This window comes from Brachypodium distachyon, chromosome 1, assembly GCF_000005505.3.
Source record: "Brachypodium distachyon strain Bd21 chromosome 1, Brachypodium_distachyon_v3.0, whole genome shotgun sequence".
Lineage (NCBI taxonomy): Eukaryota > Viridiplantae > Streptophyta > Magnoliopsida > Poales > Poaceae > Brachypodium > Brachypodium distachyon.
In genome coordinates, this window is record NC_016131.3 from 73,398,094 (window position 1) to 73,414,037 (window position 15,944).

At 47.3% G+C, this 15,944-nt stretch overlaps 3 protein-coding genes across 4 annotated transcripts; 1 reads left to right on the forward strand and 2 right to left on the reverse strand.

Moving 5' to 3' along the window:
• Positions 1 to 264: 264 nt before the first annotated feature.
• On the reverse strand, positions 265 to 3,402 carry LOC100832901 (F-box protein At4g00755). The gene is made up of 5 exons (XM_003558866.4): positions 3,157 to 3,402; positions 2,591 to 3,022; positions 2,263 to 2,441; positions 1,243 to 1,361; positions 265 to 736 (listed from the first exon to the last, which is right to left on the reverse strand). The coding sequence occupies exons 1-5, from the start codon at positions 3,290 to 3,292 to the stop codon at positions 439 to 441; spliced, it is 1,164 nt and encodes a 387-aa protein (XP_003558914.1). The 5' UTR covers positions 3,293 to 3,402; the 3' UTR covers positions 265 to 438.
• A 1,598-nt stretch (positions 3,403 to 5,000) lies between these two features.
• LOC100834577 (myosin-9) lies at positions 5,001 to 11,456 on the forward strand. 2 transcript variants are annotated; one of them, XM_010230974.3, is made up of 13 exons: positions 5,001 to 5,374; positions 6,086 to 6,261; positions 6,343 to 6,446; positions 6,690 to 6,773; positions 6,875 to 6,978; positions 7,059 to 7,145; positions 7,503 to 7,705; positions 8,942 to 9,143; positions 9,239 to 9,289; positions 9,382 to 9,480; positions 9,596 to 9,655; positions 9,926 to 10,050; positions 10,159 to 11,456. In XM_010230974.3, exons 1-13 carry the CDS (start codon positions 5,168 to 5,170, stop codon positions 11,246 to 11,248), a joined length of 2,592 nt encoding a protein of 863 aa, XP_010229276.1. In that variant the 5' UTR covers positions 5,001 to 5,167; the 3' UTR covers positions 11,249 to 11,456. The 2 variants fall into 2 exon arrangements, with proteins under 2 accessions (XP_010229276.1, XP_003562152.1); XM_003562104.4 differs by having other exon boundaries at positions 5,002 to 5,374; positions 9,929 to 10,050.
• Positions 11,457 to 11,615: 159 nt separating this feature from the next.
• On the reverse strand, positions 11,616 to 14,559 carry LOC100834879 (transcription factor RF2b). Its single transcript, XM_003562105.4, has 4 exons — positions 13,473 to 14,559; positions 13,155 to 13,287; positions 12,945 to 13,029; positions 11,616 to 12,231 (listed from the first exon to the last, which is right to left on the reverse strand). The coding sequence occupies exons 1-4, from the start codon at positions 14,321 to 14,323 to the stop codon at positions 12,020 to 12,022; spliced, it is 1,281 nt and encodes a 426-aa protein (XP_003562153.3). The 5' UTR covers positions 14,324 to 14,559; the 3' UTR covers positions 11,616 to 12,019.
• Between the last annotated feature and the right edge of the window lie 1,385 nt (positions 14,560 to 15,944).

Below are 15,944 nucleotides of genomic sequence, written 5' to 3' on the forward strand. Positions count from 1 at the left end.
GCATGGTCGCACGTTATGCGTGGTATGCCAAAGTCTCTGTCGGCCTTTTTCTTTCTTCTTTCTCTCTGTCGAGGTTTTGATGCACATCTGGAGGGCTAGACTTTTCGTTCTGCCTCAACACTAGTACAGTAGCATGTTTCTTCAGGAAAAGCTCCAGTGGTGTAGCACCACCGCTTGGATGGCAGATTGTTGCTAGTGTGGCATAGCATTGGGGGTTCAGAATCAACATCACCTGTGAAAATAAAAATAAAAACGACCAAAGAATGAACAGACCGTCCGCAACACCATGACATAAACTCTTTACTCGGAGCTCTTGTTTCCACAACCACTTGACTATATGTTCACTACTAGGTACTATACTACATGTTCTCGACCAGTTTACACAAGGACTACAGACATGTTCTGCAGTAAAAGCAGTTTCTCTGGCTGCAGCCCAGACTACTCGAATGGGTCGTCATCTGAGACGCCTGCATCTTCTTCTTCCATCAACGGTACGGGCTGCATACCCTGCTCGATACGAAGCAAATCCATTACGGCCGAATGTCTCATCTGCCTGTACCTGGCCACTAGTGAGTGCCACGCCGAGGAGTCCCTGATATCTTCCAGCTTCACGTCCTCAGTGCATAGGTTCCTCAGACCTGGCATGTACTTGAGGACTGCATAGCTACCAGCATAAGGGATGTCAACCATGAAGACAGGCGAAAGTGAACGTCCTACCACTTGAGCATGGCACACACTGTTGACATGAAACAAAGGAAATGGATTATCAGCATATGAGCAGTTGATTTCCCGCAAAAAAAAAAGCTTATGAGCAGTTGACGGTGTGCAGAAGGACAGAAATGTTCCAGGTATCCCTAACAAAAATGTTCAGAGTACATATACAGAGCAAACTCTACTTCAGTATTCCGATCAAGGTGTCATGAAATATAGGGAGTGTAACACCGTGAAATATACTCCACTGGGTATTTGCATGTCTTTGAGTTAAGGCAACAGACAGACATGAGTTTCTTCTAAATACTGCACATACAAGCACCAAAAAGTTTCTAAGGAACAGAGAACTAGGTACAAAGACAAATTGCATGGTAATAATAATTTAACACAAATAAGGTCCCTAGATGTACAATTTCATTGTTTAAGTCGTTTGCTACTAGACCCAGCCCAACCCAAGAGTGGAGGTAACATCCAAACCCATTTTTTTTATCATCATGTCATTTTCTTCGCATAATATCATTTTCAACTTACGATATGTAGTACTTATCATCTTCTGCTTGCTTCTGAACTCTGCCCAGCAGTTCAATTTTCACCACACCACCAATGCAAAGGATTGGGCGCGGAAGTCTAAATGATTGTAGAATATTTTCCTGTAACACAAAAATAGATGGAATCAGTAAGGTCATTGTAACATTCAGTCATTCTTACGGAATCACTATATAACAATACAGTATTGCTGATAACATAACACATCAAATGTGTCCAGCTAAGAAGAAATATAACATGGTTGGATATTTGGTACCAGACCTGTCCTTTACTGGTTTCCATGGGAACCAGTCAAATTATAGGCAGACACAAGGTCTATTCCTTTGTGGAATCAATTGCCATTTCTGTTTTGGTTTCGCTTTCTAAGACAGTGCTAATACTTATTTCCGTTGATGAAATTGTGAATTTAATCCCTTTCACATAAAAAAAGACGATTCAATTTTGCCATGTACACCTGGATACTGGTGTAACTTCTTATGATAATGACTGACCATCATTACTGTCTCAGTTTCGCTTCACAATAGTTAGCATTTTTCACCAAGGTGTACATATTCAACCATTTATGCAAGTATTTTCTATGACAAAGATGCCCCTCATGATTGTCCGTGTGGCTGGTTAAGTTAAGAACAGTTATGAGGTTGGGTTGATATGGAGCTACAAAAATATGGAGGCAAAATGGTGAAAGGTGCATTCAAAGCGTAAAATGCCAAGTACTTCAGGAAGAAGGTTTTGGTAAAAAAATTAAGTACTACAAAATGTAGCAAACAATAACATGAGACAAGTAATAATCAACAGAAAATGTTGAATATTCACATAGTATAATACAAACAAACCCGCAAAGTTTACATGTTCGAGAATTGCCCCAAGTGATACGCATACATTTTGCATATCTTCCATTCAAAGAAATTGATCATGAGTTCATGACAAAGTATCAATACAGAGTTTCCGAATAGAATTTGCTAATCTGCAGATAGGTCAACTGGAAAAAAGAAAGACCCAACTCACCTGCAACACAGGGAACTCTGGCGAGGTGTAAGTCCACACAAAATTTTCATCAGCGATTACTGCCTCGTTCTCGTCCACATCAATGAAAAATGGTTCTGTTCCACGAGGAAGCTTGCAATGGCCAAACCGAAACCGTACCATCTTTGGAGAGTAAATGGGAAAGCCGATCTGAAAGAATGCTGTCAATTTGAAACAATAAGGCCATGTTAATCGATAGAATCAATCACCTGACAAGACAAATCTAACCAACAGAGAAAACTGGAGTACCATATGTCTAACGAAATACAATAATTAGCCAAAACAAAGGGCGACATGATGCCCTGCATACCTTTGAACGGCTGTAGCTTGATCTCACTGATAACGCAGATATTAGAGGTCAGCCTGTAGGTGAGGGCCTCGGGCACGTCAGGGTCGTCCTGACCGCGACTGGACCAGTAGGATGGTTGATGGTCGATCTGGTCCTGCGGCTCTAGGGTGTTCTCCATGATCTCCTGGTAGTTGTCGGTGCTGGAGGCGCAGACGCAGTGCAGGATGCAGTCGGCGTCGGGCCTGGTGGAGTGCACGAGCGCGCCGCAGAGGTAGGAGTAGATCCTGAACTGGCTCTCGAGGCTCCTGGTGGCCCGGGCGGCGTCGCCGCTGGACTCGGCGGCCGTCGGTGGTGGAGGAGGAGGAAATCTGCTCATCTCCACCGCGCTGGTGAAGATGGCCGCCTCCGGGCACATCTTCAGGCACAGGCTCTTGCACAGGCCGCTCTCCACAACTGCATTGCTATGGTAATACAATAAGGAACTGTCGGAGTCAGCGACAACACGCTTGCCTAGAGAAATTCCGATTCGTACGAGGATCTCGACGGTGGGGAGAGGAGAAGAGGGGAGGGGGAGTGCAAAAACGAACCGCAGCGGCGCCAGGAGCGGGAGACGGCGGCGGCGCGGACGAGGTCGGCGGGGTGGTCGAGGAGGCAGAAGACGGAGGCGGTGAGGTCGGGGCCCGCCCCCTCGAGGAAATCCCAGCCGCAGCTGACGTCCGACATGGCTGCTGCCGCACGCGGACTGCCGACGGCGACGGCGAGGAGGTCGGGTGGATGGAATGCCCTAGGTTGGATGCGAGGCGAAGGCGAGAGCAAGCGAGTGTTTGCTTGCTTGTTTCGTGGGGAAGCGACAGTGTAAGTGCACAGTTGGGCCGTTCTGCAATCATGGCCGTTCATTTCAACGGTGATCTTTCTTCCTCGCTGCAATCATGGCCGTTCATTTCAACTGGTTGTTCGGTATTGGTGCATTACGATAATTCAGTTTTTCAACCGATTATTTTCGTGTTTGGCAACTTTTTTCTGTTCGGTTGTATTTCAATAGTAGATTATAAAATAAGTTTACTGGAACACAGTTCAGCAATTGCAAAGCTCGTTTGGTGCCCATCATTTGAGCTTAGAATTCAAGAATTCATTTCGAATTACAGAAACGAATTTGTTTGGTTGGCACGGAATGGCGGGAATTCAATCTCAAATTCCATGGAATTGTACTATAACTAATCCCAATTCCTCTCCAAAAGCCATCATTTCTCTGAAATTCTCTCTCACTCTACAAATCCATGTGGTAGACAAACATGATTTTTAATTCAAATTCAAACAAATGAAATCCTATCAAAAATTGAAAAATCCTCCTTGTTCTTCATTTCACTTTACCCACACAATGTTCTTGCTTTGTCTGCACAAATCAGATCAGCATTTGATTTGACGTCGGCGGCAACCGTAGTTTGATCGGAAAAACACATATCGACCTAGTCGAAGTTCTTAAAGGCCGGGGCGGGAAATAATCCTAAAAGAACATGTGCATGATATCTTTTCTTTTGCATCATTCTATTTAGAATCGCACTTCAGACACAATCTTTTCAAAGAGTTTCCAAATCTATAAACTACTCTCTCTGTTTCATAATTCTTGTCGAAATAATGCATGTATCTAGATGTTTTTTATGAATAAATACATCTATTTTTGTACAAATTTGAGACAAAAATTATGGAACGGAGGGAGTAGCAAAATACATGGCTCTTAGATCTGGCATGTTGTTAGCTCTAATAGTATGTGTTGAATTATAAGTGAATTGTCATCTTTTTCCCATCAGTTGAACTTTTAGATGAACTGATTCGGTGCATGAAACTCAATATGTATCCATTTGGCCAAAAATTTGACGAGCATCTCCATTAATTAAATGTAGTTGCTCATGAGCTCGTTCTAGATGGCGACGGTCCAGACCTTCGACTTGGATCGAGAACCCACCTAGTGCATCTTACATCTTTTATTCAATATCGCAAGTATAATGCTTTTTTTTCCCGTAATATTGTACTTCCTCTGTCCAACCAAGGATGTCTCAACTTTGATTAAATTTGCATGCATCTATACACTAAGTTATGTTTAGATACATCTAAATTTTGATAAACTTGAGACATCTTTTGTTGGACGGAGGGACGGGAGTAAGTATATTGAAAGTTAATGAAGATGTTTTTTTTTAAAAAAAAACACGCTCCAAACAATTTCAGCGTCCTCGCAGCTCTCCAAGGACCAAGGCCATCAGCATCCACGACGGTCTATTTTCGTGATCTGGGCGTTATACGGCGAAACTGATGGGGACATGAGCTTCCTTCTCAAACAAGAACCCGGGATTATCCCATTTTTGCTTCTCTTTTGACAGCATCTTCATGGTATTTAAGCCCGCGCCTGATCTACAGCGCGGCTAATCTAATCTAATCTCCACCCGCGCAAATCTCGAAGCGGCGTCCCCACGGCCCCCACTCCCGGGGAATTCCTGCCGGCCGCCTCCGCCACGAACGGCCACCACCCAACCCCACTCGCCCCGTCGTCCTCCCTCCCCAATCCCCATAGCGCCCGCTCTCGCGCCGCCCGCCGCGGGCCCCATGGCGGCGGCCGAGCCTCCCAATGAGGCGCTGGAGACGCCGAAGCTGGCGTCCAAGGGTGAGGTGGCGTCCAAGACCACGCCGGTGTCCGCCGACGAGATGCGCGCCGTGGCGCGCAAGTTCGCCGACCAGCCCCTGCAGAACCCGGAGCCCGGCGTCTGGGCCGTCCTCACGGCCATCTCCAAGAACGCCCGCCTTCGCCCCGAGGTGACGGACGGCCCCCCGCCTGGCCCTACTGGCCCTCCCTTTCTTAAACCCTAGCACTAAAATGCTAAACCCCCAATACTTCCTTTTGCTGTCTGCCGTGTCCTGTATTCCTGTGTTTGCTGTTGGCTGCATTCTTGCTTAATTTGTTTTATCGATATACATCCCACATAGATAGAAACAAGCATTGCTTTGAAAGATTTGCTGTGTCGGTTTGTGGCGGCGGTCCGTTCACCTCCTCCTGCACATTCCTTGTCGACTGTTAGATCTGTTTCCTGCCACTAGGCTAAGCTTGTCATGGTCTAAAATTACGGCAAAAAAATGGCATTAGTGGCAGTGAATTAGCATGTTGCACAGGCCAAGCTTGGCGTTAGTGGCGGCTTTGAGTAGCCTGACTTTAGTTTATTCACGGAATTAATACCTTCTTAATTCTTAGTACAAGTATATTAGTAGTCTAGCATCTTTGGTTATGCTAATAAGCTGATGTGTGTGGCAAATAGCATGCTCGGTTGAATGCTTAGTGCAAAACAAGATTTTACACTTGGTTTGCACGGAGTACATAATGGAGTAACCTTATAGGAACTTTTTAAACGTGCAGACATCTGTTCTTAATTAATTTTGAATCTGCTTGTGACTGGCTTGAGACATTGGTGGTCTTTATTTGTATTGTGCATGCCAACAAGGCATAACTGTCTTTTGTTATCAATATTGAAGGGGATGAACATTCTGTTGAATGCTGACGAGCACATCCTAGGCCGCATGGTCGACAACCCTCGCTTCAGGATTTCTTCTTTGTCAGTCAGCGGGACGCATTGCAAGATATATAGGGACACTGTGTTGGCGGAGCTGAACCGCAATGAGCCTGCGCCTGTTTTCCTCAAGGACACAAGGTTTCTTGCTTCTGAAGCTTGCTCAGTTGAACAACAAATAATTTGCTTTCTTAAATTAACTAACATGTTGTACCTCTGCAGCACGAATGGCACATACATCAACTGGAAAAAGTTTACGAAAAAATCATCTCCGACCAAACTTAATCATGGGGACATCATATCATTTACCACAGCTCCTCATAATGGTAAAATGATTGCTTGTTATGCTTTCACTAATCCGATTATCATTGGTTTCATAGGGTATAGTATTCATTGGCTTGTACCTGTTTGATGCTATTTGGCATGCTGTTCTCTGTCAGCATGTTACTACTGGAATGCTTCTGGTTGCTGTTGCATGCAAGTTGATATTACCTTCTGATTTCTTTTGATAAAGTAAGTTTATTGATTCCTATTTGTCACACAATTTAAGTTGGATGTTGATTTTACAGATGCTTCCTATGCATTTGTCTATCGCGAAGTTAATGCTGTCAGTTGCGTAGAGAATGGAGCTACCATCCTTAAAAGGAAGTCTGGTAAGAGGGAATATGCTATGAACTGTCTTATGATTTTATGATTACATTTCCCAACTATGTTACAATATTGAGTTATGAACCATTTAAATTTGATCCTAAAGGGGAGGTTGGTTCAGAAAGCAAGAGGCTAAAGGGTCTTGGCATTGGTTCTGCTGAAGGTCCTGTTTCACTAGATGATGTTCGAAGACTTGAAAAATCTAATGCTGTAAGTTGGCCCGTTCAGGATGGCACGAGTTATTATTGTCATTGTAGTTTCCTTATCTTGTTGAGCTGAAATTCATGCAGGAGCTCAGGGAACAACTTGAGAAACATGTTGTCACAATTGAGACCTTGAGAACTGCAAGTAAACTAGCTCAAGAGCAGCATGAAAAGGTATCTAGTAACATAACTTATGGCTTTGGTGTTACTTGTCTCCTGACATAAGTAATTGTCCTCTTGCACTGCATGCCCACATGGCAGCTGGCACAGTGCACTTATAATATTTGTCCAGTCTGCTTAATGACGGCGTTGCATATTCTAATGTCAAGAAAGTTTGCTGGTGCTGCCAAGTTAACCTCATAGTTATTAGTGCATTATGTTAAAACATGTTAGTACTATTCTGCTTCGGAGGCCAACATTTTATTCCCTTCCCACTAGGATTGTTCTTTTGTTGTCAAAGACTATTATTATGAAATTGTACTCATGTTTTCCTTTCCTATAACCAAGTCTTCTGCAAATCTGATGATGTAGGAACTGATGGAGGTGAAAGAAACTACATCAAGTAATTATCTTGGTCAAACGGAATCTCTTCATCTAGCACTAAAGGAGAAACAAACCCAACTAGATTCCCTTAGCACACTAACTACGGACTTGCAGAATTCCATAAAAGATCTGGATGAGAGGCTTACTGCATCGAAGCAATCGCGCACTGATGCTGATGAGATAATTCACAGGTAATCTTCATTACTGTTAGATCGTTTTTTTACTCTACCACTCTGTCACAAGGCAGAGGAGTTTGCCCATACCTTTTTGTTTTTCGTTTACTACTACTTGAGGATCTCATACCATAGAGCATGCATGGATTCCATTTTGTGTGAAGAACTCCTGGTTTGGAACGTCGGTTTTGATAAAAATTTCTAGAGGAATTGATTTATTTACTAAATAAGCATTTTCAAAGTCATCCCTATCATATAGAAATAAGTCCATTTTACCCCCCTGAACTTATCGCAAAGTCCAAAAAACACCCTGAACTCTGAAAACGGGTATTTAACCCCCCTGAACTTTCAAAATCATGCACACGACCCCCCTCTGCCTGTTTGAGGCTGTTTTGCTGTGTTGAAGGTGGTTTTGACCCATTTGACCCAGCATCTTCTTCCTCTCCTTCCTCTTCTCTCTCCTGAGCCACCCTCCCCTTCTCTCACGCGCGCCCCCCTCTGCGCCTCCCTCTCACGTGCCGCTCTGCTCCTCCTCTGGCGCCGCCACAGCTACTGCCTTTCGTGCAGCCCCCTCTGCTCCTCCCTCTCGCTCCCCCTCTCGAGGAAGATCTGCCACGAGCCGCTGGAGGCGGCACCGGCCTGGAGGCGGGTCTTGACGACATCGATCAGGAGCAGCCCGTGTAGGTGAAGGCCCTCGCCGTGGCGCCCGCGCAGGCCCTGATGGCCGCGGACGCGAGCGGGGTTGGCACCTGCTCCTCCGCCTGCGCGGAGCTGCAGGGATGTAGAGCGAGGAGGAGAAGACGGCGGCGTGGGAGGAGGAGGCAGGCGTGTGGTGGAGGAGGAGCGAGGTCCGGTCTGCGAAAAGGGAGGGGAAGTCCTGGAAGCAGCCGCCAGAGGAAGGGAGCACATGGTCAGCTTGGACGACGGCATCTCAGCTGGCCGCCGGTGCCGGTGCCGCCCGCGTGCCAAGAGCAAGAGAGGAGTCAGGCTCGGGGAGGGGATACATGGACAACTTGTGCCAGCGTGGCAGTCGACGGGTCAAACCCACCTTCAACACAGCAAAACAGCCAGATACATGGCAGAGGGGGCTTGGGTGACCGGTTTTGGAAGTTCAGGGGGCTAAAATGCCCGGTTTTAGAGTTCAGGGTGTTTTTTGGACTTCGCGATAAGTTCAGGGGGGTAAAATGGACTTATTTCCTGTCATATATGAAGTACAGTGTAAACACCGATCATTTAGAGTTGAAATGTTCTCAGCCAGAAGGCAAATATATGTGAGCTTGAGGAACAGCTAAGCGAGGAGAGAAACTTGAGAATAGAGGAGCGTGATAAGGCTGCAGAAGATCTTAAATCTGCATTGCATAAGGTGCAATCAGAGGCTCAAGAGGAAATCAAGAGACAGACCGAGATTTACCTTAAACAACAAAGGGAACAGAAAGAGTTTATTACCAAGCTTCAGGTTTTGATTTTCTCTTCCATTTCTAGTCAAAGCTCAGGTGATGAATTCATTTGCATGGCATCCTGTATTAAAATACCTTCCACTTCTTTTTCTAGGAATCAGAAAAGGAGACTCGTTTGCGTGTGGAAACGCTGAGGTCCAAGCTGGTATGCTTTCGTTGCAGTTAATTTACATTTAATCGTACGTTTAAGGTAGTGCCATTCCTCTACTGTACTTCAGTTATTGCCTTCTTATGCAGGAAGACTCTCGGGAAAGCCTTGTAACATCTGAGAAAAGAGTAAGAGCGCTGGAAGCTCAACTTCAAGATGAGCAGCTTGTATCTACTAACAATCGAAAGGTATCATGAAGATCACATGTTAACCTCTATAAGTTGCATCGAAGAAAAATATTTTTCTTTTGACCTTGAGTTGTGTATGACATCTGTTCTCCCTTCTTACCTCTTGTGATTGCAGAAATCAGATAATTTGGAAGCTGAATTGAGAAAACTCAAGAAAGAACTCGAAAATGAGAAGGTAGCAAAATGTTTCTTTGACATACTCTTTCTGTCTCTGATGTTTTATCACGTTAGAAATCAAGTCTGACGTTCCTCAGCTTTCTTCATGGCCTCTTCAACAACTTCAGGCTTCTTTTCGTTTGTGTGTTTGCCTCTGGTTGTTCATGGGTTGAAAGTTTTCTCTCATTTCCGTATTAAAATTGGGCAGCAAAACATTAAAGTATCCCATGCATCCATTGAGGGGCTGCACTCGTTTACTTACGGTCTGATAATACATCTGCTTTGTTAGCAGGCTGCTCGGGAAGAAGCATGGGCAAAGGTCTCTTCTCTTGAGCTTGAAATAGATGCTACAATTAGAGATCTGTCAATTGAGAAACGGAGGTATCAAGGAGCTAGAGAAAGAATTATTTTACGGTAGGCATCTAATTTCGGTATTGAGAATGAATTATAGGTGGTATGAATCCAAATTTGTGGAACTAATGTTATCTACAATTTTTTTCTTTCCACTGTTGCTCACTGCAGAGAGACCCAATTGCGTGCGTTCTATTCAACCACAGAAGAGATCTCTTCTCTGTTTGCGAAACAGCAGGAACAGCTTAAAGCTATGCAGAGAACTTTGCAGGATGAAGAGAACTACGAGAGCACCTTAATGGGTATTGATGTTGATCTCAATGAAGTACCACGAGCAAATGCAATCACTGATGATGCCCATGTAAAGCCAGTAGACTATGCAAAAGATACAATGGAAGCGTCTGGTGCTTCAACACAGAATACCCAGGCAAGTGAACATAGTTGCAGTGATGAAGATGCCAACATGACTGAGCAGCAGGATGGTGGCACCAGAGTTGAAGGGGGCACTCAAGACCTGGAGTGCACTAGTCCAGAAAGGTCAGTAGAGCAATTCAGGCCTGATTCTCATGGTGATGTTACTCCTAGGGCTCCTGAGCAGGAGCCTACAGATACTGAGAAATTTCCCGAGACAGAAAGCCAAGCTGGTAATGTTGGCTGCAATGATCACAGTTCCACTCACGGCGATATGGGAGGAGAGACTATGCAACTAGAGGATGAAGTGCAGCCACAAGAAAATGAGGATTCTGCCTTAATTTGCAAAGGTGGAGGGCAGACACCAGAAACTGAGGAACCAACCACAGCGTTAACCCTCAAAGATGGCATTGGTCAATGTTCTGAAGAAAAACGTGAGGGCAATGGCTCCGAGAACAAACCTGAGGACACACAGACAGGAACTATTGTTACAGCTGACCTGTTGACCTCAGAAGTCCCTGGTAGCTGGGCAGTGGAGACAGGACCATCTGTCAATGGGGAGAATGATTCTCCATGGAGCTTGGGTGACCCTCGTGGAGGACAGGATGATAATGTTGGAGAAAGAGCAGCAGCTGATGCTTTGACCAGTTTGGTGAACTCTGATGGCCAAGCAGCTGGTAGCCAGACTAATGTTGATAATGTCATCACCAAAATATCGGATGATTGCCGTGTTCTTGGACATATGATTGGACTTCTTGATCCTGAAAAGAAGCTTGGAGGGGATGATTCTATGTCTGATGCCGAGACTGATGATAGCAGTGAAGCCATGGTTGAGGATTCTGTTGGATAGGCCTAAAAACATTTTTTTTCCCTCGTAAATATGGTTGATCTTTAAATTCTTCACCCTTCAAGTGGGGGTATGAGCTTGTATCATTCTGTCTACTTTTTGGAATGGACGTGGTCTTCCTTTTACTTTTACTTGATAAAGATTGTGCCAATTGTTATTTTCCTGAAGAACAGTAATATGTACCCATGTTTGTTATTCCTCTGATCCTAAATTCTTGAGTCAAATTTGTCTAAATATGGACGTATCTATTCTTAAAAAGCGTCTAGATACATGTAATATTTCGACAACAATTTAGGATCGGACAACAATTTAGGATCGGAGGGAGTAGTAGTTTTTTGTAAAAGAAAGTATAACTATTGTGAACAGGAAATGCACCGGGTAACAAGAAATGTAATTGAAACAGTAGCTTGCTAACCAAACAAAGTGCCATGCTACAGCATTTTCAATTATTATTTTGCAAACAATGTAAGTGTATCCTCAGGCAATGAAGGTACGCAAAATACCCGACAAATCGATGCTAGTTCAAAAGAATATTGATCATCTACGGCTCCACCAGTTTGGTGGTTCAAATAACATTTGTATCATCCAAAGAATCAACGAACCCAAAAAAGAAGAAAAGAAGTCCAGGCAGTTGCATCGCCCGGAAAATTACAAGGTGATTATTAACGACATTTAAAAAATAGAGTCAGGAAACCATATAAAGTTCAGCTCATCTAAACCAATTTTTTCGTCTGTTGTGCCTGTAATGTCTCTCTAGTCCAAATGCATCTGCAATCACTCTCTGGGCTCATGGTTGCCATTGTGTTGTTGTTGCTGCTGCTGAAGTTGATAGAACGGTCTCGGTGTAGCCTGGCCCTGGTGCTGCTGCAGCTGAAACATTTGGTTCTGTTGAGCCATGCCGCTGGAAGAGCAGGAGTCGCCGACGCCGATCTCGGCTGTCGCGATCTTGAGGCGCTGGACTTCTCCCGTCAACGCGTCATTCAGAGCTGCTCGAGAACACGAGAAGAAGAGGAAATAATGAAGGAAGAGGAAATAATGAAGATCAGAACCATGATTTTAGCATGCGAGTGAGTGAACACAACTCTGTTAAACTTCTGACATGCATTGGTCGTGTTTTCCCCTTGTGCAATGTAACATACATACATACATGCGGGCAACTAACATGGTCAGAGAAATTATAGGGGAATATTTTTATCCAACTATAGGATTAAATAACACAAGCAAATCTTGGTTCTCGATGATTGCCAAGCACATCAATCCATCCTTCCTTACATGGCAACGACTAGCGGTATTGGTTACGCAGGCTACCTACCAAAAGATCCAGAGCCGTGCGTCGCTCGTGCGCACTGCCTAGGACAAGAGATAAACATGTCTTGGTTCTCGATGATTGCTAAGCACATCCATCCTTACATGCTAACGACTACCGGTATTACATCACGCGAGCTACCCGTACCAAAGAGAATTCAGAGACGGGCGGCACTCGTGCAACTGCAGTACTGTCGTCTAGGACAAGGGATAAAACATGCGTGTCAACATCAACAACTGCAATATGATAAGGACTGTCTAATACTACTACACTGTAACCTAGTAATGCCAAGCACATAGATGGATTGATCATCGCACGTTGATGAGCAAAGACAACAAGGTGAGATGATAGTGAGAGGTTGAGTTGAGGAGGGGACAAAGACAAACAACGCACCGTCGCGCAGCTGTGCCTGCTGCTCCATGGCCTGCAGCCTGAACCTCAGCTCGTTGTTCTGCGTCGCCACCCCCGCCGAGTCGCGCTGCGATCGATTGAATACGAACATCCATAGTTTGAATGATCAGAACTGAACTTCAGAGTACTCGATTGATGATATTGCATTTGCACGAGATCGAAATCGAAGAGGAGGAGGAAGAAGAAGGTTACCTGCAGGAGGGTGAGCTGCGCGGACAGCGTGGTGGCCTCAGTCTGCAGCATCTGCACCTTCTGCTCCAGCTCCACGATGTACCGCATCTTGCGCTCCTTGGACCGCGCCGCCGACTGCCTGTTCGCCAGCACCCTGACGCCATGGAACATCACGAATCAGTCTTAACATATCCAGGAGGTTACCGAATTGAATCCCGTAGCACATTGCAATGAAGTAGGAGTAGCTGATAATCGTTCGCAAACAAGAATTACGAGGCTACGGACGGCGAATGGCCCAAGAGCTAGAGCTTAAATGGATCAGATGAACTATAATTGTACCTCTTGACGCGCTTGGGGTCGGCGAGAGCCATCTCAGCGAGCCGCTCGTCGGCCATGATCTTCTTCATCTCCACGGGGGTGAACTCGCCGCTCCCGAACTCCAGGCTGAACACTGAACCACCACCGGCGCCGCCATTCGCCGCCCGCGCGGCGGAAGCGGAAGCGCCCGCGCCGGACGCGAAGTTGAGCCTGCCCATGAGGCTGTCCATGGACAGGCTCCTGGCATGCCTGGCCACGTTGGCCGCCGCCGGCTCACCAACTGCGCCTGCAGCGGCAGCGCTCCTCTTGTTGCTGCCGCTCCCGGCGTTGCCATCGGCCCAGAGCGCGCCGCGAACGGCACCCTCCTCGGAGCCGTAGCCTTCGTTCTCGCTGCTCTCGGCCTTGACGCTGCTCCCGCGGCTGTCCGGGGAAGACGACGCCGCGGCGTTGAGCGCGTCCAGGCCCTCCAGGTTCATGTACGCGTTGAACAAGTCATCCCCCCCGTTGCCGTTCCCGTTGAAGCCATTGTTTTCAACGAGGTGCTGCTGCGGCTGCCCCCACTCTGTTTTGGGCTGCAGGCGGCCCATGGCCATGGCCGACGCCATTGACGGGGAGTAGCCGTACGGGACGTCGCTGCGGGACCGCCGGTGCGCCGCCGCCTTGAGCGCCGCCGCGGCCGAGGAAGAGGAGTCCTCCATGCACACGTCACGCTGCACGCCGCCGCCGGCAGCGGCAGAGAAGGGCGGCGTCGGCGGCAGCCCCGCCGCCCTCGGCTTGGCCGCAGCAGCCTCGGTCGCAAAGGACGTGGCCATGGGCAATGACAAGGGCTGCATCCCCTGCTGCTGCATCAGCTTGGCCGCGCGCGAGTCCATTGCTTGCTACGACCAGTTCGAGATCGCGGCTGGCGGCTGGCGGCTGGCGGCGGCGTCGAGTCGAGAAATGGAAGGGAACGCCACGCGAGGTGTTTGTAAGTTTGCCCCGGAGGAGCGAGCGGTGGGAGGCGACGACGCTTTTAAGGGTGTATTTAATCGCCGTCCGACGGACAGACGCTCGTCGTGGGTGGGGTTCTGCCTTGCACTTGCCCTCTTTCAGTCTTTTGCTTGCTTGTTGACTGCCTCTCGTTCCCGTTTCTTTGCTTTCTTTGGTGTGCTCGCCTGGGGCTCGCTAGGGGCCACTTTTGGTATGTACCTCGGGGGTTTACAGCCTAGCACGCGCTTGGCTCAAATCTCATTATTCATGTCCTCATTCCATCCACACCCGGCTCAGTCGCTCAGACAAGGAAGGAAACGGAAAACGATCTTCCTGTGGAAACTTCGTGCGTACTACTGCGCTCCCTGCCCTGCTTCAGATGGAGATGAAAGTCGATGGAGATGAAAGTGGCCAAGGTTTTCTGCAGATTTGGGCAGTACAAATTTGGCAGTTTGCTTTGCGCTAGGAGATGCCCTGTGGATGAATGGACTGGGCGACTGGCTTGCTGCTGATCCAACGCGATTAATATTGTGGGGTTAATTTCCTTCTGGAGCATGTCTCTTCTATGGGAAAGGGGTGCTAGCAGCTGGCTAGCTGGATGAAATCTCTGGTGATAGCAACCTTCCTCTCGAAGGAAACACGGATCACCGTTGGATCGATCCATCCAGCGTACTATACGGTCCAAGCACAGTGTGATAGTAAACTTTTGGCAGTATATGTATTATTACGTTTTACACCATTCTTAAAGTGACCGGCTAGCTACGCGCATCATTTCACCCAGGTTGGATTGCACGCGTGTTTTACTGTATACGGCTGGAATTGGCGCATGGTTTGTTTCGGTCCTTCTTTATTAAACGAACTGTCACGTATGCTAGTCGCGCGGTATTCGCGGCAGTTTCCAATGCCAGCGGAATCACGCGTCTTGACGGGCCGCGGTTTTCGCGTCGTCTGCAGTCGCGTCTCCCAACGCTTGGTTGTTACGCGTGCATTAAGCCCCTAACCAACTCCGGTATGCCTCCTTCCCCGTTAAAAGCTGTCCGCAAGCGTAAATCAACGCCTTCACCGGAAACAAGCCGTCTCGCATCCCCTCTTCCTCTCCCTCCTTCCTTCCCCGGCGAGAACCCATGGATACCACGCCACCGCCTCCGCCTCCACCGGCATCGCCTCAGCCTCCGCCGCCGCCGCCGAATTAACCTGCGGTACCCGTGTGCCGTTGGTCCAGCTGAAGGATGTTGGTGGGGGACGCCGGACTCGTCCAATTCCGAGGCGTGGAATCTTCCCGTCCGAGCGTAACCAAAGCAGCCGCGGATTTCAGGGGCGCGGCAATCCCTACCACCAGGAGAACTTCGTGGAGAGCGTCGAAGAATGCTCCGCGGGAAGCGACGGCGAGACCGACGCGGAGAGCACACTGGCGCGGGAGGCGGCGGAGAGTGCCCACTCGACGCAACGACGGGCCTCCCGTCTGGAAGATGGAGCCGCCGACAGTGGCGGCGCCGATGCGTCCAAGTAGTTTAGTATTATTAT